This window comes from Castor canadensis, chromosome 16 (assembly GCF_047511655.1).
Source record: "Castor canadensis chromosome 16, mCasCan1.hap1v2, whole genome shotgun sequence".
NCBI classification, from domain to species: domain Eukaryota; kingdom Metazoa; phylum Chordata; class Mammalia; order Rodentia; family Castoridae; genus Castor; species Castor canadensis.
Window position 1 is genome coordinate 74298923 of NC_133401.1, and position 27624 is coordinate 74326546.

The 27624-nt window shown below is 39.0% G+C and overlaps 1 protein-coding gene and 1 pseudogene across 4 annotated transcripts in view; one reads left to right on the forward strand and one right to left on the reverse strand.

The window, feature by feature from the left end:
- Clint1 (clathrin interactor 1) overlaps window positions 1-24323 on the reverse strand; it is a 59286-nt gene extending 34963 nt beyond the window's left edge. For 3 of the 4 annotated variants that reach the window (XM_020179215.2, XM_020179214.2, XM_020179216.2), the window contains exon 1: window positions 24097-24322. In XM_020179215.2, the coding sequence (XP_020034804.2) occupies window positions 24097-24137 (41 nt within the window). In that variant the 5' untranslated portion in view covers window positions 24138-24322. Of the gene's footprint in view, window positions 1-24096 lie in introns of all 4 variants that reach the window. The other variant, XM_074057646.1, reaches the window with a different exon arrangement.
- On the forward strand, window positions 6867-7598 carry LOC109696239 (SAP domain-containing ribonucleoprotein pseudogene; annotated as a pseudogene).
- Window positions 24324-27624: the final 3301 nt, after the last annotated feature.

The following is a 27624-nucleotide window of genomic DNA, read 5'->3' on the forward strand; positions in this document are numbered from 1 at the left end:
ACTCCTTCCCTAGCACTGGTGCTGCTGCTGTTATGACAGATTCACAGAAAAGCTGTCTCAACATAGGCTAGTCTCATGACACCGAGGGTTTACTCTTTTCCAGGGATGCACCCTGGCAGCAGTAAGCTTGGGAGGTAGGAGATTTTATGGCTCACAAAAGGGAAAGTAAGTCAAGTGGTTAAGGAAAGCAGGATGAAAAGGAGCTTCCCACATGTAGCAATAGTCCTTGGAATAATGCAGCAACTAGAACAGGCAGAGGAAGACAGTATTAGAAAGTTCTTTTCTTTTCACACCACAAAAAAGAGCTTTCACAAAGCAAAATTATATGAACATGCAACAACTATGTAAAACATTCATGCCTATGGACAAAGACAAGAACAACAAAATCGTGAAAACAGCTGGGTTAGGATGGTTAATAAAGAGTTTGGAGGGGAGAGACAGTTTAAAATATTTTTGCTTTATACAGTAAAAAAAAAAATTGACCTTTTTAAAAAAGAAAACAAAAAGCAGGGCTGGGGATATAGCTCAGTTGTTAAGTGATTGCCTAGCACATAAAAGGCCTGGGGTTTGATCCCCAGTACCACAAAAAACAACAAAAAAGGATTAAAGTAAAACAGTGCTTGCATTATAATTTCTCTCCACTTGCTAGAGAAGTGTCTCATGGCTGAGCTGGCTGAATTCCATTAGGGATCAGCCCCATCTCCCCTGGCCCAGCAGTCTGGGGTCTACTGGCACCCTTGTCTTTAGAAGGTTAAGTGTGTCAAGCTGCTCTCTGCAGCTTGGCTCAAGTCAGAACACTGTGGCTTCAACAGAATATTATTCACAAGGGATGCCAGTCACAACTCCAAACTATTTTTCTATTTCCAGCTGATTTTTTTTCTTTGATCATGTTTCTTAAGTGACTTTCAAGATTTTGATTTTTCTCTACAATAGTAGTCTAAATGGTGGTATGTTAGGAGTGATAATAGGTAGTATGAAAGAAAAAGGTTCCATGAGGAGGTGTGGGCAATGTTGATTAAACAAGGGCAACTTCTCCCCTGCAACACTGCTCAGAGACTTTACTATTCTAACAGCCCATCCTATGTCTTCAAGAGGACACAGTACATGTTTCTAAAACTTTTGAGACAATTTATTATTTTCCTGGAACATCTTGTGACACAGAAACTCATTTATTATATATACTATTCTAAAAAAGTTGCTCTTTTCTTCGAAATACCAAATACATTGTTTAAACTTTTCATCTCACCATTCTTGTTTTTAGTATCTGTTCTTTCTTATTTGCTGTTTTCCTTTAGCCTTTTGACTTTTAAACTCTTTTGTATAGATTTCAGCCTTTTAACTTGCTTTAAATTTCATTTACTACTGATCTTAATTTCCTGTTGCTTGTTTTATGTATTTATTACATTGTTTTTAATTAACACATAATTGTACATATATGGGATGTCTATATTTAGCATTATCAGAGTATGCAGCAATCCATCACTGCATAGATTTATCATTTCTTTGTGCTAAGAACATTCAAAAGCCTCTTCTTCTAGCTACTTTGGAATACTGAATACGTTATTAACCAGTTATCCTACTGTGCAACACAGGGAAACCTACTCCTCCTGTCACTTTGTAACCATGAACCCATCTCTTCCTGTCCCACTCTTCCTCCTGCCCCTCTCCAGCTTCTAGTGACACTGTTCATTTACTATCTTCTTCTGTGAGTGCAGCTTCTCTGACTGCACATCAAAGTGAGATCACATGGTATTTGTCTTTCTGTGTCTGGCTTAGTTCACTTAACATGACCTCTCGCTTCATCTATCTTGCCTCAAATGACAAGATTTCATTCTTTTTTTTGTGGCTAGATAGTATTCCATGGTGAATATGTATCACATTTTCTTTCTTCACTTATTCATAAACTGATGCCATGTTTAGGCTACTGTCAACAGTGCTTTAGTAAGCACGACAGTACAGTATCTTGTCAACATATTGATTTCTTTGGATGCATATCCAGAAGTGAGGTTGTTGGATCATGTGGCAATTTTATTTGTAATTTTTTGAGTAATCTCCATGCTATTTCCCAAAATAATTTACTTTACCATCAACAGTGCATGAGAGTTCCCCCTTTCTAGTCATGATTAGCCATTATAACTGGGGTAAGGTTACATCACATTTACCTTGCTTATTTTAAATCTCATCTATTTTACTCTTTTTGTATCCTTTTTTTTACATTCAATTTTAAAATAGCACTTAAATTTTAATTCCTTCACAATTTTCATGTGTTAGCTTTAAATTTTAATTTCTTAGTACTCATTGAATAATCTTATGTTTAACATCTTTCTTCTTTCCTTCATACTTTATCTTATAGCACATAGTTGCAGAGACATGGGGGAGAAAAGCTCAGGCAAAGAGATGGCTAGATAGCCCCTCCCTGTGGCCTCTACTGTCCGCTGCTTCTCCAGGCCCCTCCTGAGGAGCTAACATTTCTTTCAAAGGCCATTTAAATATGTATGCAAGATACCCAAAAGAATTAGTTTTCTCAAGTCCCAAGAATGAAAACAATCTAAAATCTAATAATTGGATTAATTATTAATCTAATGATAAATTAGAGCTGCTTTTAAACAATAAATGCTATTTTTATGTATTATTTAAGAAACAGTAACAAGATGGAAGCTTTGCTAGTTTTCCTCCAGAAAAAATGATCTCAGGGCCTATAATAGATCTGGTCAGACTGCCCAGATGGGGTGTCCATAGGCATCACAGGGTCTTTTCCATCAGTGTCTACCTCCTACTATTTCCCCAAACCTGTTAATTCTGTGTTAAGAATACAGGAGCTTACCCTGCCTTAGACTCCTAAAAAAGTTACTTTCTGATGTATCTTTTTTTCATCCAACCTCCAACGCTTACCAGATTTATCTTTGTAATATTCAGTGTTTGGCCATGTTAGTTCACGGCAAACCGTCAACACTTTCCCTCCTGTATCAGTGAAGAGAACTATTCAGGGCAACGGCCTCAGCATCACTGTGGATTACTTCTCTCCCTTCCTCAGATCCAGCATCCAATCTACTTTCAGGTCTTTTCAGTCTATTTCCTAAATACCTCTCAAATATGTCTCTCCATTTCCCCTACCCACACTGACACTACCTTAGTACCGGGGCTACCACTGTTTTTCACCTGGTTTATTTACACAAGTCTTTTAACCAGTCATCCTACTTCTATTTATAATTTCCTACCAAGCTAAAGGAAAAAGGAACTCTTGCTCAAATACAAATCCTACCTGACATGCCATTTTATTTTTTATTTATTTACTTTTTTAAGTTTTATTGTTTTTTACACTTACATGTGTATACATTGTTTGGGCCACCTCCTCCCCCTCCCCCACACCCCTCACCTCCAGGCAGAACCTGTTCCACCTTTTTGTTTTACGATTTTGTTAAAGACAAAACATAAGAGATAATAAAAAAACATAACATTTTGCTAGTTTGAGATAAAGATAGCTATACAGAGATTCCTAGCATTGCTTCCATGCACAAGTGTACTGCAACTCACATTGGTTCACCTCTACCACACCTCTTCACTACTTCCTGGTCCCATAGTGGCCTCTGCTTCTACAGTGGGCACATCAACCACATTCAAGTTTCAGGTTTCCTTTCCCTATTCCTCCCGTGTGTGTTCTCCCCTCAGTGTGTGACCCATGTCCACTATTAGCGCATTTTCTTTAGGTCTATAATCCACATATGAGGGAGAACATGCAATTTTTTGGCCTGGCTAACTTCGCTTAAGATTATGTTCTCCAGTTCCGTCCCATTTACTTGCACATGACAAAATTTCATTCTTCTTTGTGGCTGAATAAAATTCCATTGTGTATAAATACCACATTTTCTTAATCCATTGTTCAGTAGTGGGGCATCTTGGCTGTTTCCACAGCTTGGCTACTGTGAATAGTGCTGGAATAAACATGGGTGTGCAGGTGCTTTTAGAATAACCTGAGTCACATTCCTTTGGGAATCTTCCTAGGAGTGGGATATAGCAGATCTATGTTTAATTTTTTAAGAAGCCTCCATTTTGTTTTACAAAGTGGTTGTACTAGCTTACATTCCCACCAGCAGTGTATGAGGGTTCCTTTCTCCCCACATCCTCACCAACATTTATTTTTGGTGGTGTTCTTGATGATAGCTATTCTAACAGGAATGGGGTGGAATCTTAGTGTGGTTTTGATTTGCAGTTCCTTTATGGCCAGGGATGGTGAGCATTTTTTCATGTGTTTTTTGGCCATTCATACTTCTTCCTTTGAAAAAGTTGTTTAGCTCAGTTGCCCACTTCTTTATTGGTTCATTGATCTATGGGGAGTTCAATTTTTTGAGCTCCCTGTATATTCTGGTTATTAGTCCTCTGTCTGATGTATAGCTAGCAAATATTTTCTCCCACTCTGTGGGTGGTCTCTTCAATTTAGACACCATTTCTTTTGTTGTGCAGAAGCTTTTTAATTGCATGTAGTCCCATTTGTCCACCCTATCTCTTAGTTGCTGGGCTGATGGAGTTCTACTGAGGAAGTGCTTGCCTATTCCTATTGTTTCCAGGGTAATCCCTGCTCTTTCCTGTACTAACTGCAAGCTTTCAGGTCTGATATTAAGGTCCTTAATCTACTTTGAGTTGATACTAGTACAGGGTGATAGACATGGATCTAGTTTCAGTTTTCTGCAGGCAGATAACCACTTTTCCCAGCAACATTTGCTGAAGAGGCTGTCTTTTCTCCATCACATATTTTTGGCACCTTTGTCAAAAATAAGGTGGGTGTAGCTGTGAGGATTCATATCCAGATCCTCTATTCTGTGCCACTGGTCTTCAAATCTGTTTTTGTGACAGTACCATGCTATTTTTATTGCTATGGCTCTGTAGTATAACTTGAAGTCAGGTACTGTCATACCTCCAGCATTACTGCTTTTGTTCAGTATTGCCTTGGCTATTTGTGTTCTTTTGTGTTTCTAAATGTTTACAGTACATTTTTCAATCTCTGTGATGAACGTCATTGGGATTTTGATGGGAATTGCATTGAATATGTAGATTGCTTTTGGTAGTATAGCCATTTTTACTATGCTGATTCTACCAATCCATGAGCATGGGAGATCTTTCCACCTTCTGTAGCCTTCCTCGATCTCTTTCTTCGGTGGTTTGTAGTTCTCTTTGTAGAGGTCATTTACATCCTTTGTTAAGCTTAATCCTAGGTATCTGAATTTTTTTTTGAGGCTATTATAAATGGAATTGTTTTCCTATGTTCTTGCAAGTTGATTTTGTATCCTTCTACATTGTTGAAGCTGTTTATGGTGTCCAGGAGTTTTTTGGGTCTTTGAGATAGATGATCATGTTTTCTGCAAATAGGGATACTTTGACTATTTCTTTACCTATCTGTATTCCTTTTATTTCTTCACGTGTATGTATTTATTGCCTTGTCTTATTGCTCTGGCTAGGAATTCCAGGACTATGTTGAATAAGAGTGGGTAGAGTGGACATCCTTGTCTTGTTCCTGACTTTATGGGAAATGGTTTCAGTTTTTCCCCAGTACATATAATGTTGGCTGTAGGTTTGTCATTTATAGCCTTTATAATGTTGAGGTACATTCCTTCTATTCCTAGTTTTCTTAGAGCTTTTATCATGAAATGGTGTTGGATTTTATCAAAGGCTTTTTCTGCATCTATTGAGATCAAGTGGTTTTGTCTTTGCTTCTGTTAATGTGTTGTATTACATTTATAAATTTGTGTATGTTGAACCACCCCTGCATCCCTGGGATGAAGCCGACTTGGTCATGGTGAATGATCTTTCTGATATGTTACTGAATTTGGTTTGCCATTATTTTATTGAGGATTTTTGCATCAATGTTCATTAAGGAGACTGGCCTGTAGTTCTCCTTTTTGGATGTGACATGACATTTTAAATCCAGCAAAGGCTCCCTTATTACCTTCAAGATGAAGTCCCAGATCCTTACTATGACACAGAAGGCTCTTCATGTGAAGTAAGTTTACTTTTTCAGTTCTGTCACTGTGTCACTCTCACTGTTAGGCCTTTTGCATAGGTGGTTCTCTCTGTACCTCAGTCTTCAGACTACTCATCCCTGGTCCCAGCTTATTCCACCTGACCATCAGGTTTTAGCCTGAATGCCACTTCCTCCAGAAAACCTGCCTTTAACTTCCCAAACTGTGAGGACTCTTTCTACATGTTCTTCATAGTATCCTGTGCCCTCCACCATCCTGAATTAAAACAAAATTTTTTACTTGTCTGTTCTTTTCTGCCAGGGAATGAAAATATTTATGAGGACACAAAAACTGGGTGTCTTAAAGCCCAGTTTTTTAAAGATCACTTAAAGATTCCCAGTTCCCGAAATAGGCTTTGTGACACCGGATAGTAAATAAATCTTTTATCAAGTAACTGAACAAAGGAATTAAGATTTCTTCAATAGTTCCTTAAAGACTACAAAAAGGTCCTAATTAAACTGGTGATCAAATTTGCATGACCTGGCCTCCAATTATCTAGACTTTTCTTCACTACTAACATTTCATTTCCTTTACAAGTCAGTTACACTTCACTACCAGATGTTCAGCTTCCCTTTAATGACATGTCCTCTACTTTCCTACCTTAGCAATTCTGTATTCTCCTGAAACCCCTATTCATCCTTTCAGTTAAAATCAAACCCAGTTCTTAAGGAAGATGAAAAAAATCAAGCCTTCATGTATATTCCCAACTCAATCTTCCCTTCTTGTAGTCAAATCCTCATTAAATTTATAACTTATTATTACAGTGTGCTTTATAAATGGCCATTAATGAATTTACCTTAATTCTCTTAATATACTATAAGTTTTTATAAAGCAGGTAAAGAACCAGGAATAATGGTACACATATGTAATCCCAGTTCTCCAGAGGCTGAAGCAGATTTGCAACATCCAGGCCAGCATGGGCTACATAACAAGAACATCTTTAAAAAAAGGCAGGTCGATGGAGGGAAAACAAAACAGCACCGGAGACAGCTGAGTTACCTAACACTGAAACTTGCTGAACTAAAGCAAAAATGTCTTGTTCATGATTTGGAGACCAATGGAATAAAACAAGACCTCGTCAATGTTCTTCAGACATGTCTTAAGAGCATGCTGAAGAGGCAAATGAGGGAGATGTTCTGGGAGATGAAACAGAGGAAGTAATACCAAAGCCCATGTCAAAGAAACTGTTCATGCTACAGCAGAGAAGGTAGTAAAAATTACACTGGAAATGCCACAGACTGCCAGTGTGCAGAAAAAAGTTGAATGGTTTGATGTACCTGTGAGCCTGTGGAGTAAGAAAGCTGCCTGGGCAGCTAGGTTTCAGATTTCTTTGGTTCCAACCAAAGGTTTGTCACCTGACACCAAGGGTATGGTTAACCTGGATAAGCTAAAAGAAAGGACATAAAGATTTGGTTTGAAATATCTCTTCAACCTCTAAAATGTCTGAATGAGATGAGAAAAGTTGATTCGTCACAAGTTCAGCTGGCAAATGGAAACACAGAAGATACAGAAGCAAAGAAGAAAAGGGGACTGGAGGTTTGGCTCAACCAAGAGTGCCTGTTAGCCCAGTACTACCAAAAGTAAAAGAAGAGGAGGAGGAACAGCAGCTCCAGCAGCAACAGAGCACTCTGGGACCTCCTGATGAAAAAGTCTTTGGCGCTTTCGGGTCTTCAGTGCTCTCCACTGGGTTCTTCTTGGTCACATACAGACCTAAATGTACTTAATGTGTACTCAGTCTCACAATGAGAGAGCATGTACCCTGGGTACATCCATGAGTGCCAGCAGCAAGATCACTTATTGCTGGTCCAACTTTAAGGCTGTTGTGTTTTGGGGGGAGGGCTGGCTTTTTATTTTTATTTTTTGGTGGCACTGAGGTTTCAACTGAGGGTCTTGTGCTTGCTAGGCACTCTACTGCTTGACTCTCAACTCCAGCCATTTTGTTTATTTCACCTGCTGATAACAATAACAACAATAAAAGCCAAGTAGAGCCAATCCTAATTTTTGGACTCCATGCTTGCAAATCTGCCTACACACTAATACACTTGTAACTCCAAATCAATATTCTCATTTTTCATTTACAGACACATGTATAGCAGCAAAAAATCTGACTTGCCCATCAGAGGTGTTCCTAGCTGAGGTCAAACAAGGTGACACTCCTTCCTGTTTTAGTTCATTCTGTAAATAAGTGTCCTCTCTGTAGTTTTGTAATGCCATGTTTTCCGTATTTTGTGCTTTTCACTGATGACTTTACTGTTTAAAATGGCCCACATATGTGAAGTTTGTCTAGTGTTTCTAAGCTCAAGAAAACTGCAGTGCCTTGCAAAGAAGACATGTATGCTAGACTAGCTTTTTCCAGGCATGAGTTTATAATGCTGTTGATGAGTTCAAAGATAATGAAATCAACTATGCATAGGTACTATGTATAACTTATATAGCAAATTATTCTTAATCAAAAACACATTTTAAAAAGGTTATGGATTCACTGGCTGAAGAAAATGCTATTACCACAGGTTTATAAAAGCCCAATTTTCCCCTAGTACCAACAGTTTAGTAACTCAGTGTGGACGGTGACTTTCCTAAACATAACTACCTGAAATAACACAAACTGACTGTATTCTATCTTATGCAGTTTTTTTTCCCTCAGTGCCTAACAATAAATGCCTCAGATAAAATGGATACTTAAGATTCAATCTCCAACACCAAAATATAAAATAAAGTGGTACTTAAAAAAATGCCTTATATAAGTCACTTCTTTTTTTTTTTTTTTTGACAGTATTGAGGGTTAAACTCAAGGCTTTCTGCTTGAATTGAGCCATGCCTCTGGTCTATAAAGTGAATATATAAATGAAATCTATTTTATCTTGGAAACACAAAGAGGGATGGAAGGGAAGGAAGGAAAGTGAGACCAAGAGAGGACTAAAATGAACACACACCCCTCCCCAACAAACTCATAAAGGGTGGCATAATAAACATGCTCACGAAAGAAAAAAAATTTTGTAGTACCGGCTGTTGAACTCAGGGCCTCCCACTTGCTGCTGTGCCATTTGTGCTGATTATTTTTGAGACAGGGTCTTGCTTTATTCCCTGGGCCTGCCTGGACTGCATTCCTCTTATTTTCGCTTCCATAGCTGGGAAAACAAGCATGTGCCACCCTACCACTAATTGAGGTGGAGCCTCACAAACTTTTTTGCCAGGACTGGCCTAAAACTGCAATCTTCCCGTTCTCTGCCTCCCAAGTACCTGGGATTATGGGGTTTAATCACCTGGCCTGATCAAAAACAACAAAAGAAAAAAACATTTCCTAAAGGCTATTATGCTTCAATTCCAGGTTTGGAGGAATCATTGCAAAGATATTAATTTGCTCTATTCTCTGAAATTACCTCACTGGCCCTAGTAAACACTTAAAAAGTTAAGGTAACTTGGCACAAGACTTCTATGTCCTTTCAGAAACACTTGAAAAACTAAACATGAAATCTACAGTTAAAAAATAATACTTTAAGAATGTAAAATCTCCTCCTTGGATTTGGGAGCCACTGAGGATTCTACTTTTCCATGTGTAATAATTCTTCGATGTAATCAGTTCTTGCTTTGCATGGAACCTTGTTAACTGAAACTCATACCTATTGGAACTGTGTTCTTGCTTTGTATAATCTGTTACCATACAAGAACTATAAGAAGCCAAGATTGCCTACGTAGCAATAATTGTTGTGTTCCCTCCAAAGTGAGACAATAAACTAACAAAGGCAAGGAAACACATCGTTCTAGGCTTCGCATTCTATTCTGTCACAAAGCTGTATCCATTGCTTACTGGTTTTTAACACATAGGCATTTAACACATAGGTAGGCATTATTCTAAGTCATTTATATAAACAATTCATTTAATCCTCTAAACACCTCTAAGAGGTAAGCAAACTGAGGCACAGACTACTACAATGAAGTGGAATGCTCAGGACTGAATCTCAGGCAGTCTGACTCCAGAGGATCACGCTCCTAATTGTTGTCATCATGATTTCAACGACTACTTTCTACTTGTATCCCCCTCTGATCCATGACACAACTCAGCACCAAGAGAAAGCTGCAGAAGTGGGATCATCTCACTCCTTTATCGAAATTCCTTACCAGGTTCTTATGACACCTTCCACACAAGGCTTCCCAACCCCCCAAAACTACCGCTTTTCATCCAAGCTCTGCCATATTGCAGTGCCAGTTTCTACCACCTATTTCCCTACTCAGGACCCTTGCTCGTTCGTAACAGGAAGAGTTTTCTCTTCCTTCCTAAAGGAGGCTGCATACAACAGGACAACTCTCCTTTCTGCACTCTACTTTTCAGTTTTAATGTGGCTGCCACATTCTCAGAGGGCCATCTCTGGCCCCTCTATTTAAATAGCCTTATTCATCATTCTTACTTCAGCCTTTGCACAACACTTACAAAACTGAAAATTATTTTTAACTCTCTCCATCTAAATTCATTTATGACTGTATTTCACGTACCTACAAGAGTTCCAGAGTGATCAAGATATATTCATTAAATTAATAAGCTAGGCTATCTTGGGCCTAAATGTATTCCTTGTTAGAAACACTTTACTCTTTGATAAGGGCATTTGACGTGAGATGCATACCTTTATAGTCTTACCACAGATTATACAAATTGAAAACACATACTTTTAAGGGCTGGAGATGTGGATTAGTGGTAGAGTGCTTGTCTAGCATGTGGGAGGCCCTGGGTACCATATACACACAAAAAGAATACACTTTATACTCATTCACTAAATAATGACTTCTCATGATGTCTTCTAAAATCTCTGTTTGAGAAATGTCCGGCCTAGAAAATGTCAATTATGTTTTCCTATTTTCAAATTACTGTAAGTCTCAAGATGGCTAAAAGTATATTATCTATATTAAATTCAAAATCAGTATTATATCTCCAGCAAATTTCTTAAACTATTCTACATTTTTGTGGGGGGGGGAAGGGGGGAGGGGGTAAGGGGTTTGAACTCAGGGCTGTCTTGGCAGGTGCTCCATTATTTGAGCCACTCTGCCAGCCCAAGCTCTTCTGCTTTTAATGCTGAAAATAAGAAAGTATATTTAAGCTGGGTATGATAGTGCATGCTTATAGTTCTAGCATTTTGGAGGCGGAGGCAGGAGGAGTGCTAGTTTGAGGCCAGCTTGGGCTGCACAGTGAGACCCTACCTCATAAAAATGAAAAGAAAGTGTGATTGTTTTAATTATTTAAAACTGGATTTTTCAGTTTATTTGTATGTCTGTCTCTTCTCTTTCAGCCTCTCGTGCTGGAATATACATTATGCTTTTAATTGCGAGAAAATGCTACTCTCAACATATGGGCAGTTTTTTTTTTTCTTCTTCCCAATTTAAGTCAAAAGGATTGCATACTCCAAATGAGTTGCATAGTTTGGAGGTAAAGTTGCATAGTTGTGCATGTTACATCCACACTTAAGACATATATCCTAAGATTATTTACAGATACATCAGTCAACTTTTTTCTACAAATTTCACAAACGTAGGTATTTTACACTTGTTTGCTAATGTGTCAATATCCAGCATTGTAATTAGAATAGTGTTGCCATAATTGAGACTCTTAAATTACTCAGTAATCAGCTCCTAGTATAAACAATTCAAGAACTAAAGGAGGCTGCATACAACAGAAACACATGAATTACAGGCATTAACACTAACGGTAACTACTACTAGAAGAATACATCCCATGAAAGCATTTTATTGACATAATCAGAATACACTTAAATTTTTGTCGGTTCATAGTTAACAACTGATTTAATGAAAGCAAGTTACATTGCTGGGGGTGGAAAAAACGGAGAGAACAGATAAGTAACATTCTTCATAAATCTTGTTCTGGAAAGATACTACCATCATACTTTCAAAGAGCTCTTTGTCCCATGTGTCAACTCTGAGCTATTAGGTGATTCTGAATACTAAGAAGTTCTAGCAATGACTGAATTATGACAAGTAGCTCTACATGTCTCTGTATATAACCAACTACAGAATCTCTCTTTTAAAAAATCTGCTGTGACATTAAAAAAGACCAAATCCAGGGGTCTGTGGAGAAATGGCTGATTTAGGGCTGAAACAGTGTAAGTATAGTATAACAATGAAACATTTCCTGTCAGTGAGAATAAACACTTGGGGAAGGGCAGGGAAGACACAGGCCAGTTTTATGGAACTCTAACCAAATCTGTGGCAACTGGAAATCCACGGAGGGAGGAAGGGAATAAGGATGTAGACAGAGAGGCAGCGATGCAGTGAGGCCTGTGCTTACAGCATGTGGTAAAGCATGGAGAGGATGGTGGAGCTGCAGGGAGGATGGCAAATGCATGTGTAAAATTCCGCAGACCTGTAACTGTTCTGAGAAACATGTCTGTCTGAACTTAGGGCTTGAGCCTCCTAGGGAAGGGCTCCACCACACCGTGGTGCATGACACTGTGCGTGCACCAGCTGCCATGGAGCACTGTAAAATGGTTAATTTTGTGTAATGTGACTCTTAGCTTAGTAAGACCATTTGCACAGCTTATTTGCTTTTTAGTAAATTGATTTTTTTTTTGTAAGAAAAAGGACAGCAAGGTGTTTTTCTTGTTGGAGGGATATCATATGTTAAACTGGTTTCATAAGCAAGATCAAATATCCAAGGTCTTCAAAAGTGAGTACAGCGCGAGCATTTATTGCACTATAGACCTCAAGTCTAGTTTTCAGAAGTATAAGAGTCCCTAAAATGATAGCAAAGATTTTACTATCTTGAAGGGGCTTAAAATTTCACAAAAATATACACCAGCTATTAAATTTCTATTAATTAGAACCAACCTGAAAAGTAGTCTTTAACTCATCTATACTGTTAAACTTTTTTGTTAACTTTTGAAGCTATCTCCCAAAGACAAAAGAAACAAAAACCCAAAACTTTACTAAGAATACAATGATGTTTTCACAATGTATTAGCTCATTTAATTCTCTGTCTTGGAAGGTGGACTTTGTCCCCATTTATATAGAAGTAGATGGCTCCCCTTCCAATTATCTCTAAAGCTCCTCATTTAAAAATAAAATTGAAACCCAAAGAAATGTGATCAACTTTGATGCACTCATGACCAGTATCTTTTTAAGTAGGTGGTACCCTATTTAAAACACTGTTTTCTGAGGTACTGAAATCAGTAGACCTTGATACATCTTGCAGTGTTACAATATGCAATTACATCTATAAATGCAAACACTTGATACTGCAGTTTGATTCAATTCTTTACAGATTTTTTTCACTTCTATCTGATTAAATTCAGATGTATCGCCAAATATTAAATACTAATCGAATGTATGTAATTCTAAAAACAAGAAAATCCTAACATAATAGAAGCATTCACTTATGCCATTCTAGCACTCATTGAAGGACCCTTACAAAGTATGGCTAAGATTAGTAAGGACATCAATTATGCACTGTGAGTTACTGTATAACATTTACATACTTACAACCTATGCTAAATATAGAATCTAGACAGGTAGATATGGGTCTATGGAAAACTATTTCTAAATGATCCATTTTGAATGTAAGCAAAATTGGGAAAAGTTATGGATAAATCAAATATAACAGCACTATGAGATTGATCACAACATAATGATCACAGGATTAAGAAGCTTTTAAAAGTTGTAGAAGTTGGTCACAGAGGACCACTGATTTTAATATAGCTCATGAATGTGACATTCTGAAGACACCATTGTCTTCAAAACAATGGTGAAGATTTTCTATTTTCTGTTTACTTCTCTTTCATTAAGGGTCATCTAATTTAGATATATTATTTTGAGTACTGCAAGAGGTCAGAAAAATTCTCTCCCATGGAAAGTGCAGACAGGAAAAAAGATTTATACTCTTACCAAATTTAGTTCTGAATCTTAAGAACTGTAACATTTTTCTAAGTAATTTTTAATTTGCATAAATCTTTATGATAGTGAAATACAACAATTTGTTTAAATAATGCCTTATACAAGATCAGTAAAGACTATTAAATTTATGTCCTGAAATCCAGCTTGATTTAAATCTAGACTATTTTCCACATTTGTTACCTCTAGGAAAGTGCCTAGATTTTCTATACCCAGTTTCTTCATTAGAAAAGCAAGGGTAAGTAACACTTTATTTTATGCATGGTAAATGCTCAAAATGCTGGTTTTTATACTTAGAAATATCTGTATATAAAGGATATATTATCAGCTGGACATGGTAGCCCACACCTGTAATCCTAGCTACTTAGGAGGCACAGATCAGGAGGACTATGGATTAAGGCCAGCCTAGGCAAAAAGTTATTGAGACCAATAGCTGGGCATGGTGGTGTGTGTCTGTCATCCCAGCCTTGCAGGAAGCATAAATAGGAGGATGGTGGTCCAGACTGGCCAAGCATAAATGCAAAATCGTATCCCCCAAAATATCTAAAGCAAAAAGAGCAAAAGAGCTGGGAGCATGGCTCAAGTGGGAGAGTGCCTGTCTAACAACACAGCCCTCTGAGTTCAAGCCCAGAACCACACACACACACAAGGTATCTTCTCTAATATCAATTTACCACATTCAAAAATATTTACTGAGTGCCCACTGTGTTCCATACATTGTTCTAGAAGTTAGTAATAGATACAGCAGTAAATAAAACCACCTCTGCCCTTGAGAAGTGTACCCACAGGAAGCAGGTAACTACACGTAAACAGAGGAAGGCAGGCACAAGAATGAAGAGAAATGAGTCCATGCTATGAAATACAGGAGGCCCAATGAATAGAATGCTGAGAGGGTTGGGGGAGCAGTGAGAGATGAGGTCAGAGGGGCACCAAAGAACCAGCTCACACAGAAGTGAGATGAAAAGTCACTGGAGGACTTCTGAGCAGACCTAACTTAGTATTTTGGGGTTGTTTTTGTTTTGTTTTGGTGATACTTGGGTTTGAACTCAGGGTCTCACACTGGCTAAGCAGGGGTCTACCATTTAAGCCACTCTGCCAGCCCTTTTTGGTGTTGGGCATTTTTGAGATAGGGTCTCGCAAACTATTTACCCGCGATCAACTCACATGATCCTCCTGATCTCTGCCTCAAGAGTAGCCACTGGTGTCTGGCTTGTTTCTAGACAGGGTCTTACTACAGCCTAAAACTCATGATCCTCCTTCCTTGGTCTCTGAGTGCTGGGATTATAGGCTCTGACAGTATTTTTTTTTTTTTTTTTTTTTGTGAACTAGAGTTTGAGCTCAGGGCTTTGTGACTGCAAAGCAAGCACTCTATTGCTTGGACTACACTTCCAATCCATTTTGGTTTGGTTATTTTGGATATGGCTAATTATTTGTCTGGGCTGGCCTCAAACCTCAATCCCCCTGATCTCAGCCTCTCAAGTAGCTAGGATTATAGCATGAGCCACTGGCATCCAGCTTGACTTAAAATTTTTAAAGAATCTTCTTGCTATATGGAGAGTAGATTAGACAGTTAATTTTTTTACTTCGATTCATGAGAAATAAGCCACACTTCAAAAGCCTATTCAGAATCACACTTATATCAAACTAAAGATATTATCCAAGTGGCTCAACTGCAGCTAACACATAGGTTTTTCATACCACCTTAAATCACTCAAACAAATGACAATCATGGTGCCACAGACCTGTAGGCCCAGCTCTAAGGTGGCTGAGGCAGAAGGACTGTGAGTTTCAGGCCAGCCTGGGCTACACAGTGAGATACTGTCTTAAAAATGAACAAACACACAAAAACACAAATAATAAGAGAAAAATTAAAAGACCTAGTATGCCTTTTTTCATTTTTTTCTTAAAGATTTCCTTAAAAATGCAGAAAACAAATGTCAAGAACAGCAAAAAAATTGAACTTTCAATGGCTATCATTTTTCTACTATGAAAATGTAAGTCTATCTCAGGATGGAGGACGTTGGCACAAGAAGTAGAGCACCTGTCTGGCAAGCACAAGGCCCTGAGTTCAAAGCCTACTACCACCAAATATATATAGATATGTACATATGTATGTATGTATATAAGCCTATCTGATGAAAACACTTGAGTGAAACAATTATAAAAGCACATATACACGTTTTCCAAATAATGGTGAGCTTGGGGGAAAGCTAACAAAAATTATTTCTGTTAGAACTATACAGACCAGGTAGGATTGTGGCTCAAAGTGGTAAAGTGTGAGGCCCTGAGTTCAAACCCCAGTACTGAGAGAAAAAAAAATTACACAGAACATTTAAATAAAGACTCTCCTAAATTTAAGAAACTAAGCAAAATATGTCAAAAGATGACATTCTAAAATAATTGGCTAGCTGGACTTAAGTGAGGTATGAGGCATGCATGTCTACTATTGTACATTAACAAAATCACTTATACTTAGTAATTCATTAGCTTAATCTATCCAAAAGTCATAAGCAGCCACATGTTTCTTTACCTGTATTTAATTTTCAGGCTATAGGGCCCCGCAGAGCCAGACTTTCTTTCCAATCTGGACTATCAGGCTGAATAACTATAAAGCCCTTTCTGCAATGTGCTCTCTCCTTGTATAGACTGCTCATTTATTGTCAGAGATCAGGAATTTGAAATCACATCTCATAAGGTTTTTCTTAATATTGCTGTCTTTTAAGGATAAATTGTCAGCTCCAATTTGCATTTATAAAATATAGTCTTTTTATGTTTTAGAAGAAATGTTTCACATTAGCAGTATTTTTTAAATCTTGAGAAAATACAAAACAAGCTGAACAAAATAGTGTAAGAAATGGCAGATGGAAATTGCAATATGTCTTTCCAAAGACTTTATTCCTCAACATGACTTTTGAAAGACTATTTCTGCAATATGCTTTGCAAGATTAAAGTAAAAGCATTTATGATTTGGGAAAACTAACACAAGGCACACACAACAGAGGCATACAAATGAGTTTTCTTATCTGTAAATTAAGAGATCTACTTAGTTTAAGAGAAACACTGGGTGTTGTGATATACACTTATAACCCCAGCAATTGGGGTCTGAGGGAGGCTGAAACAGGGGATATAGAGTTTGAACACAGCCTAGCTCACATAGCAAATTTCAGGTCAGTTTAGGCCACATAGGAAGAACCTGTCTCAAAAAAGCATAAATGGGGTGGTGGAGTGGTTCAAGTGGTAGAATGCCTGCCTAGCAAATGTGAGTGCTTGAGTTCAACCCTCAGTATTGCCAAAAAAAGAGTTGTGAGAAAGAATTCCCATTGAAAATCATGAGTTCATGGATATACTGCAATCTAGTCTGACAATGTCTTTATTCTCTCAAAACCTGTATTCCTTTGATTTTTCTAATATTACCGATTATTTGTATAACACTCTAACAATAGGTGTCCCGAGAGTTTATCACAAGACTAAGGGTTTCAAAATCCTGACAAACCTGTAAAATAAGTATCATCTGTATTTTATAGAGAAATTCAGAGATAGCACTCTAATATCCAAGATGAGTGCTTTTCAGTGGTGAACCTATAACATTTCAATCCATTTCTCATCTCTGAACCACTACTGACTTCCCAGATCCATTAACCACCACCTGAGGTAGCTAAGTATGGTGGGGAAACTTTGGTTATAAATTACTATAAACATACACAGATGAGCAAATGCATACAATTAGGTTAAACAAGGAAAGCTCATATAAAGTGACACCTTGGAAAACAAAGAAGAATGAAAATTAAACATGGCGTTTCCAAAAATTAAGTGTAGCTGAGACTAAAAGGAGTTAAGTGTTTATATACAAGTTACACTAGAAGTACTAAAAAATGTACTTTGAATCTGTGAAATAGTCTTATTTCTCAAAACTGGAACCTGAATTTGATTGACTAGATGTTATTACCAATGTACAGGCAATACAATGGACAAAGGAACATTTAAATAATGCTATGGGGATATAGTCAGCAAAATCTTGACTGAGAAATGGAAATAACCCGTTTCTTCAACAAATAAGTAGCACAGGGGGAATAGAAAAAACAACAGAGTTTGGACTTATAGATTAAGAAAGGACTGGAGGTGTAGCTCAGTTGTAGAGTGTTTGTCAATCACATATGAGGGCTCCAGGTTTCATTTCCAGCAACAGGCAAGGGAGAGAATATGAATCAAGATGTATATGCACCAGTCATAAACATTAAAAAAAATTATTAAGTAATTAAGAAATGAATAGTACCAGGAGTGGTGGTCTGCACCTACAATCCCAGCTACTCAGGAGGTGAAGGGAAGGACTGCTTTTTAAGACCGGCATGGGCAAAAAGTTAGTAAGATCCCATCTCAACAAATGAGCCAGGTCTAGTGGTATGCACCTGGAATCCCACCTATACAGGTGTAAGTAGGAGGATTGAAGCCTGAGGCAAGTTCTGAGCAAAAACAAAAAACCCCTATATGGAAAAATAAAGCAAAAAAGTGCTGGGGTCACAGTTAACATGATAGAGTGCCTGCCTAGCCAAGTATGAGGCTCTAACGTCAAAACCCACTACTGTCAATAAAGAAAAAGAAATGAACACTAATCAAACATTTGATATTAAGAAATCATCTTTTATTTAATGGTATTGTGGCTATGATTTTTAAAAGATGAGTCCTTACTTTTTTGGAATTAATATATTTACCTGGGATATGCATCAAAATATTGTAACAAGGGGGTGGTAGCTGGGAATATAGCTCAAGTAAGAGTAAATTGTTGAAGTTAGGTTATGTACTCACAGAAGTTCATTACTATAGTTTCTCTATTTTGTGATATATTTGAAATTTTGCATAATAAAACCTAAAAATAAAATAAATCCCAGCCAGATAACAGACCTAAATATAAAAGGTGAAATAAAGCTTCTAGAAAATTTAAAAAGTTATTTAAGCTGTCTATATACTTTACTTTTTCTTTTTTTATTTTATTACTATTTTTATTATTACTATTATTTTTTATTCACATGTGCATACATTATTCGGGTCATTTCTTCCCCCTTCCCCCTCAGTTCTAGGCAGGTCATGTTCTGCCTTTATCACTAGTTTTGTTGAAGAAAAGAGACAAGCCTAATAAGGAAGACAAAGTGTTTTTGCTAGTTCAGTTGAGGATAGCTATACACAAATATTCCTAGCATTGCTTTCGTGTACACATGTTATGACCCATGTTGATTCATCTCTAATTGATCTTTACCCTGGTTACTGATCCCCTTCTCATGATAACTTCTGTTGCTTTAAGGTTTCTGTATTAATTCCTCTGGAGTGGGGACATCAAACACTTTCATGTTTTGGGTTTTCTACCTATTCCTATAACACCAAAATGTGCTCTCCTCTTGTCATGTGATCCAAGTCCAACCACATTGCTGCATTTGCCCTAGATCTAAAGTCTGCATATGAGGGAGAACATACGATTTTTGGTCTTCTGAGCTTGGATGACCTCACTCAGAATGATGTTCTCTAGTTCCATCCATTTACCTGCAAATGATAAGATTTCATTCTTCTTCACGGCTGAGAAAAATTCCATTGTGTACAAGTACCACATTTTCTTGATCCATTCATCAGTATACTTTACTTTTTCTTAAAGGAATTATTCAACATTGTAATAAAGAGGAAAATAATACAAGAGTACAAAAACAGTTCAACTGTGGAACCATACTGTAAAAAGGAGTAAGAATAAGTGGTACTTAAAAAAAAAAAGTTAAGTGTTTTTAGCAGACGCATTAGTAAACAGATAAAAAAACTACTTGTCAACTAAAACTAAAGGGCACAGGAAAACATAAGAGGTAGCTAAGTGCTGTTAAAAAGCACCCTGAGGGCTGGGGAAGTGGCTCAAGTGGTAGAACATCTGCCTAGCAAGTAGGCTCTGAGTTCAAAATCCCAGTACCACCAATAAATGAATACTTTTTTTTTAAATAAAAAGCATTAAATATACTAAGTACAGAAAATCATCCCCAAGAAATGCTGGCAGAAGAAAAGTTAAACTCATCTTTCTGAGGAATTAAAATTCTTAATACCTGCTTGTGTACAGTTAACAGTAAAAAAGAAGGACACCTAATTTATAACTTCAACAATAGCAATTACCTACAACTGGTTCAGAGCAAAGTTGTTCTGGGAAGACTAGAATGCTGACAATCGTCTTCTCATCTTTGCTTTCAAGTTCCAAGAAGCAAACCGAACAGAGATTTACTGGTAAGATAGGGAAAACAGGGTAAGGGGGAGTGAAAGAAAAACAAAACCAATAGTATGTTCGTGTTGCAGCACATTTGCGGTGGCAAGTTCTCCTGAAGGTGGATATTGCACTTTTCAAGTTCAGCAAATACAGTATGAATCCAAGAAATAATTAATGGATTATCCACTGAAATAAATCAAGAAACTATTGCCTGTAAAAGCAACAGTTTCTCCCAGAGAGGTCAGTTAGACTAGAACAGCAGTTTCTGTAACTCTATTACAGTAGCTAAATATCTAAGAAGTGAAGCAAATATATACCAACAAAAATAGCTAACAGGAAAAAATGAAAGCTATGATGAATTTAAAATTGATTATTTATAGCAGATGCCAGAGGATCTTAGCCAGAGCTGTTTGAATCACTATCACAAAAAGGACTAGTGATGAATATACTACTCCCTCAAAGAAAGAGAAAGGTTAGTTTAGCATGGTAGTGATTTACCACAACCAGGGCATCTCCACTACAATCCCCAAATTTGGGGAGAAAATGTAACAGAACTGCAATAACTTTCAATCTGTACAATGTGGGATTACCAATTATAAATGTATCCAATTTTATTACAGCTTCAAATTCAGAGGACTGACAATAGTCAAACTAGCCCAGTTGGTGGGAGTGGTGCCACTTATCCTTTCCTGCCACAGTGCTTTTTATGCAACTTGACTATGAGTGGGAGGAAACTGGCACCAGAGCTCGTGCTGGCCTATGGCTTTATCTGCTTTCCCTCAGTTACAAAGCATCCTGCAAAACAGAACCATTTAAAACCACCAGGAGGTGCTAAGGAAAATACTCCCCTACCTTCCAGAGAAAGTCTTCAAGCTACCCAAAGCCAATGTCTGAAATATATCATTATACTTAAGAACTGCTACCACACTTAATGTAAGAGTGGCTCCAGGGAAAACACTTTGAAAGAGTACATTTTTCTTTTTAAAGTACTGCTGGGTAGGAATATACACTGAAAGTCCTAGTTTCCCTGAGTTAACTGGCTAGACTTATTTATTGTCTAAAACATTTAAATATAACATTTATAAATTACCTTTTTATTTTTGCAGTACTAGGGGACTGAACCTGACCCTAGCACATACTAGGTAAGCACTCTCCTTACCACTGAACTCTGATTACCTTCTTCTTTTTTTTTTTTTTAATTCTCCTTTCAGTCTCAATTGTCTCTGGGAGAATAATGACTTTCCAAAATTTATTTGCTATCGTGAAATTCTAGTTCCAATTATTTTTCCTGATGGAAACTCTTTTCTTCAAATACCCAGTGAAGCTCAAACAAGTGATTCTAGCTCAGTCCCCTCATTTTACAGATAAGGAATCCAAAGTCTGAAGGCCTATGTCACTGCCTTTCTGACGAGTTAAAAACTCAGTGTCAGAATGTGAACTCATGTCTCCTTCAAACTCCCTGGCCAGTGTCTTTTCTATCATATTCTACTAACCCAGCTATTAGAACAGCTCTTTATCATGTCACAGTTTCCTCATTTGCCAGTTCCCTGATTATTTTATCCCTTTGATATCATGATTTCACCTGAAGGATGGCATTTTAAGATGTACAGTCTAACTGGACATAGTGCCACAGTACCTGGTTTTGTAAGGTGCTCACATTTAGGGGAAAGTACTTCTTCTCTTCTTGCCCATGACAGAGGAAAATTAAAACCTTAGTGTTCATCAATAAAATAACCCCATGTTCTAACCTTAATATATTATGAAAGCTTTAAAAAGTCCTTGGTGGTGGCATTCTTACTTATATGCATTTGGTTCACATCTATAATGCAAATTGGGTATAAAAAGAAAGAAGTTGCCTGGTGCTGATGGCTCATTCCTGTAATCCAAGCTACTCAGGAGGCAGAGATTAGGAGGATCCCGGTTAGAGGCACGTTCAGCCAAACAGTTCTTGAGATCCTATCTACAAAATACCCAACATAAAAAAGGGCTGACAGAGTGATCCAAGTGGTAGAGCGCCAGCCTAGCAAGTGTAAAGCCCTGAGTTCAAACCCCAGTACCATCAAGAAGGGTAATTAAAAAAAAAAAAGAAAAGAAAAGAAAAAAAGAGGGAAGTTATTTCTCACCATCAGCTCTTCCACTAGATGAGGTGACAACTACTTACAAGGTAAATCTAACCCGAAGTACTTGAAAATTAGTGACATGGTGATGAAGAAAAATAAATATGGAAAAAACAGCCGGAATACTGCCACTCTGCCTTCTGAAAAATGTACAGCTTTCTCAAATTTTTAAGGAGCACAAATTTAGTCCTCTAAACCAAGTGCTCCTTAGGCGCTCCTTTCTGCTTTCCTTTGATTTAGAAATAAAGAAGTAGCTGTGTAGAGACTTCTTTTGAAGTTCATGGTGCCTATTCTTTACACAATATATTAACCAATGAACCTGGATCTGATGAGAGCCATTATTTTATCTTTGGTAGTCAAAAGCGAAGATATAAACAGCCCAAAATAAATACTTGAGGGCTTAATGATCAAATGAAGAGTTGTAAAGGGAAATTATTAAAGCAAATCACTTTTTAAACTTGGAATTTCTCTTAATGAGACGATTTCATTTTAAATGTACAACACTGCTATAGTATACAAGTATACTAATGTAAACATCGTATTAAGGGTTTCATATGCAATCCAAGCCCTTGGCCCTTAATCTTCACAACCTTCGACGGGAGGTATAATTATTTTTCATTTTGCACCAGAGAAAACTGGGGTAACTGGGAGGTTAAGCAACTTGCCCAAGCTTAAAAAGGTTGAACCCAGTGCTCCCTGGGCACTCCACTGCCTTCTTGGTAGCAAAGAAAAATTTGAAAATAAGGTCAAAGTCAAGTTCTATTTGATGCATTATCCAATCCACTGCGAATTATTTTCTTCTCTGGGGTCAAGAAAAGTTTGCCATCTACACTTCCTAATTTTACCTTAAGTGGGTGACACAAATGAAGTGTTTTTCTTACCATAATTATTGCATAGTTGCATAGTCACCAAAACTCAAAAGGAAGAGGACTGGTTAAGTTCTCAAACTCTTATTTCCTGCTGGCCTAGATCTTACTGTTGAATCTAATACGCTCAATTTTAAGTGTTAACATTTTCCTGGTGTACTAAGACATTAAGTTATGTTCAATCTCAAGGGAGTCAACTATGTATTGGTCATTTTATCTGTCAGGGAAGTTAAAAGCAGGTCAACAAGACATACGCCTGGGATTTTAAAAAAACATTTTTCCTGACGTCTAAATTAAAACGAATGGAACAAGAGGCCCACTAAGAAGGAAGAGCGGTGGAAAAGTTAGCGAAGAACCGCAAGAAGCTAATGGCGTTCTACTTTCACTAGCGTTAGAAACGCAAAGGGTGAGTGTCTCCAGTAACTTCGGCCTGACCACAATGGCCACTTGTTACACCTCCAACCCACTCCAACACTGCAGGTTCCTTAGGAACTAAAAGCAGTCCAGCAAGGTCAGAGACACCCGGGCCAGGCCTGAGGTCCGGGTCTACCCCCCGATGGGCAGAGGGGCCAGGGTACTGCGTCCCCCAACCCTAAGCCTTCCCTACTGCCTTGGAGGCAACGCTCACAGCCTGGAACCGAGGCAGCCCTGCAGGGCAGCGGTCAGCTCCCGACCGCACGCCCCTGACCAAAGCCTCGCACCCAGGGCTGGGGACATGGGCACGGGCAGGAAAGGGAGGAGCTGAGCAGCAGAGAAAGGGGCCGAGGGGACGCTGTGCAATGAGGAAGGGTCCTTGCCCAGCCTCGCCAGTGGGACGAGGGCCCAGGCCAGGAGGGAGCCGGCCGCCGCCATGATGGGGCTGGCAGAGTCAAAGGGGGGGCGTGACGCGGGCGACCCCGCGCACAGGGCCGGCTCCCTTTGCCCCCTCCCCGTCCTTCCCTCCCCCGCGCGGGCCTCGGCCACAACTGCCCCCCGATACTCACGCTTTGTCCACCAGCTCCCGCACCTTCCACATGTTCAACATCGTGCCCCACGTCGGCCGGGTCGCCGCCTTCCTTCCTGCTCCCCACGGGCCACGGAACACTTCCGCGCCGGGGCAGGTCCAGGCCGGGGTCGCCGCCGCCCGCCGCCTCGAACTCCCCAAGTCAGCTCCTTCCCTGGCCACAGCCGCGGCGCCTCCAGTGACACGTCGAGACGCGGCGGCAGAGGGTCTGCGTGGAGCGGAAGTGCCCGCCTTTTCCGCTCGTGGCGCGCGCTGCACGCCGGGACTTGTAGTTCTCCTTGAGCGCGGAGCGCGGGCGTGCGCGAAAGGCGAAGTTCTCGCTGCGCTGCAGCAGTGAGGCGCGGGGCGGGGGGCCATAGGAAATCCTCCAGGTGATTCTGATCCGAGCGTCTGGTGTAAAGATGCAGCACATTCACTCACGTGTAAAGCCTTGCGGTTATTAGTGTTCATACCGAAGTGTGATGTGCATTCTTCATTGATTCCACGTCGGTGTATTTGCTTCCTAACGTGCAAACATACTTAATATGTCTGAACCTTAGTTTCCACGCTTGTAAATTGAAGTTGTATTGTAAATCCATTTCCATCTCTAATTTTGTGATACAATGATTTTTATATTTAGAAAGCTACCTGATATGCAGGTTAGATACTTTAAGGCTCAGAAACTGTTCACACTCCGTGGGGAACTAGAAAGTCAACACTGTACACACACATATGCGTGCATATTCATTTTGTGTAGGAAACTTTTTGGCGTGAAGAATAGTTTGCCATCTGCACTTCCTGATTTTACCTTAGGTGGGTGGTACAAATGAACTGTTTTTCTTACCACGCTTACTGCGTACTCACTAAAACCCAAAAGGAAGAGGACTGGTTAAATTCATAACACCTATTTCCTGCTGGCCTAGAAGATTTTACTAGGCAAGCAGTCTACCACAAAAGCCACATCCCCAGCCCTTTTTTGCTTTAGCTATTTTCCAGGTAGGGTCTAGGTGGTTTTTGTTTTGTTTTGTTTTTTGGCCAGGGCTGGCCTCAAACTGTGATCCTCCTGATCTCCAGTAGCTGGGATTGCAGACGTGAGTCACTGAGCCCAGCTAGGTTTGCCTTTTTAAAGAGTAAGTATACACACTGCTTTCAGGGTTTCCTTGCAGTTTTTGTCATCACTTCATTTTCACTTGTTCATTTCTGTCAATAAAGCTTCAAGTAACCTTAAATTTCATTTTGTCCAACTCCTTACATTTTATAGTTTTTTCATTCTGCAGGTATTAAGCATCTTCAGTGTGCCAAAAGTGGTGATACAGCTGGAGCCCCAGTTCTTTTGGATCTTAAAGGTTACTGAAGGAAACGAATGGTAATCAAGAAAATGTTTACTTGCAGATAGTAAGTCCTTGAGCAAAACAAGAAGGTAATGTTAGGGACAGACAGCAACATTAGAGGCAAATAACATTAAGGAGTATGTAGAGCCTCTTTGAGGAGATTATATTTAAGCTAATACTGGAATGATACAAAGGAGCCGGGCATAACTAAAGATCTGTGTGAAAAGAATTATGGGTGAAAGGAACAGAGGAAGACTGATTCACAGAGAAGTGAACTTGATGGTTGTTATAGTTGAAGCTAAGTAACAGTGGTCCCATGATCCTTCAAATGAAGACACTTCTATTTGCACTTGTTTAGTTATTGGAAGCAAGCTTTGAAAAGCTTTGGGAAGCCCTGAGAGAAACAAGTTGAAGGAATTGCCAGACCCAGAAGTACAAAGTGCAGAAATCCAGGCCAAACTAGCTCAGATTTTTGTTAGGAACACTTGAGATCACACAAAGTGAGTTGGAGCAGTGGGTGGGGAGAGTGGGGAAAGAGGAGCCAAGATAGGTAGGGGAATGGTGTTCTCAAATGAAAAATGTGTTTCCTGTTGAAAGGATTGTCCAGCCCAGAGTTCAAAGGATGGAATGTGGCCAGAGAAGATAAAAGGAACTACTTTGCATAAATAAGAGCTCAGTAAGTTAACTTTCAAACAAACAAGTCCAGAGTACACCTGCAGTGTGGGCTCAACACAAAAATAACAAACTTCCTCCACCCTGGGCCTGTATGGGTGTTCATAGCCAGCCTCACCAGTTATCCCAAAAATACAATGTTGGTGTCTCATATTCTCATTCCAGGTTTGGGTGTATGTACACTTAATCTTGTCACCTGTGGCATTTTCACAATCTGCCAGGGCCATCTAGACTGTACCAAAACCCTTCCTGTCCACCTTTAATTCCAGACAGCCCCCAAAGAAATACCTACCCTGGAGAGTTTGTTCAAAAGTGATCTCCAGAGACGAACCATTTGCATGTCCACAGAGGGTTCCATTTTTACCTTTTATCTCGCAAGGTTGAGAGTAGTTTCCATAGTAACTTCTTTGTGGCAATTTAAGTATGTCATGGTAGAAAAAATGTCCTATCCACCAATCTTTAGGAAAACATACTTTCCATTAAATGACCCTTTTGGTAAGGCTAATCCAACACATGCTTTCAAAGAAAACATATTCAGCTGTGCTAATTACTTGGGAGGCACAGTTGTAACCCATGGACACTGACTGCCTAGCTTGTGTGGTTGGCTCCTGGGTGTTTCCTTGGGAGAAGTTTAATTCATGGTACACAGGTATGGCAGCCATGGGATGACCCCATTCAGATCTCCATTTAGGAGAACCACTTGTGAGAAGTGACATTGGTGACACTTAACAGCCTCTCCTGGGGGGTCATTGATGTCAAAGGCATGCTGGAGCTGGGCCAATTCCACCCAATGCTGCATCCCTGTCCTGGCTAATTATTGCCCTGGGCTGCTCAATTTCCTCAGAGATGTGTTGTAATCACACAACCCAATCTTCCTTTCTCCTAACCTAATCTTCCTTTCTTCTCTCCCTTCATGATGCCAGAACTGCTTTGAAACTTCTCCCTGGTCTTACTACCCTCTCCCCACCCCATAGACTTTTCCCACCAATAAATCTCTGTACTTCTAATTCCATCTTGGCTTCTGTTCCGCAGTATCCAACATGACCCAGCAGACAAACCTATAAACCTTGGTTTCCGTATTTGAGCCATGGGTCTTGTGTTTGATCGCCCTGACTCTTCCTCTTTAGAAGTAAGGGTACTTGGTACCTAAAAATGTTATAAGGGCCACTACAAAATATCACTTGGGTTACATATTGTGTAACCCCAGGAACACTATTCATTGGTCTCTCATGAACTGCTAGACAGCCACAGATAGGAAGAACAGTGTTAAAAAGAATGCAGTCAGACAGACCTAGGCCCAATTCTGCATCTAGTACTCAGAAACTTGGCTCTGAATAAGTTAATTAAATTAGCGTAGTATAATGGGTGTGACTTTGGAGCCAGCTTGCTTTTGTTTGAATCCTTATTTTGCTGTTTACTAGCTCAGGAAAATTATTTCACATCTCTGGGCCTGGGTTTTTTCATCTTAAGAGGAGATAATAGCAACCTGTCTTGAAGGCTTTGGGGCAATATTTTTAAAAGAACTA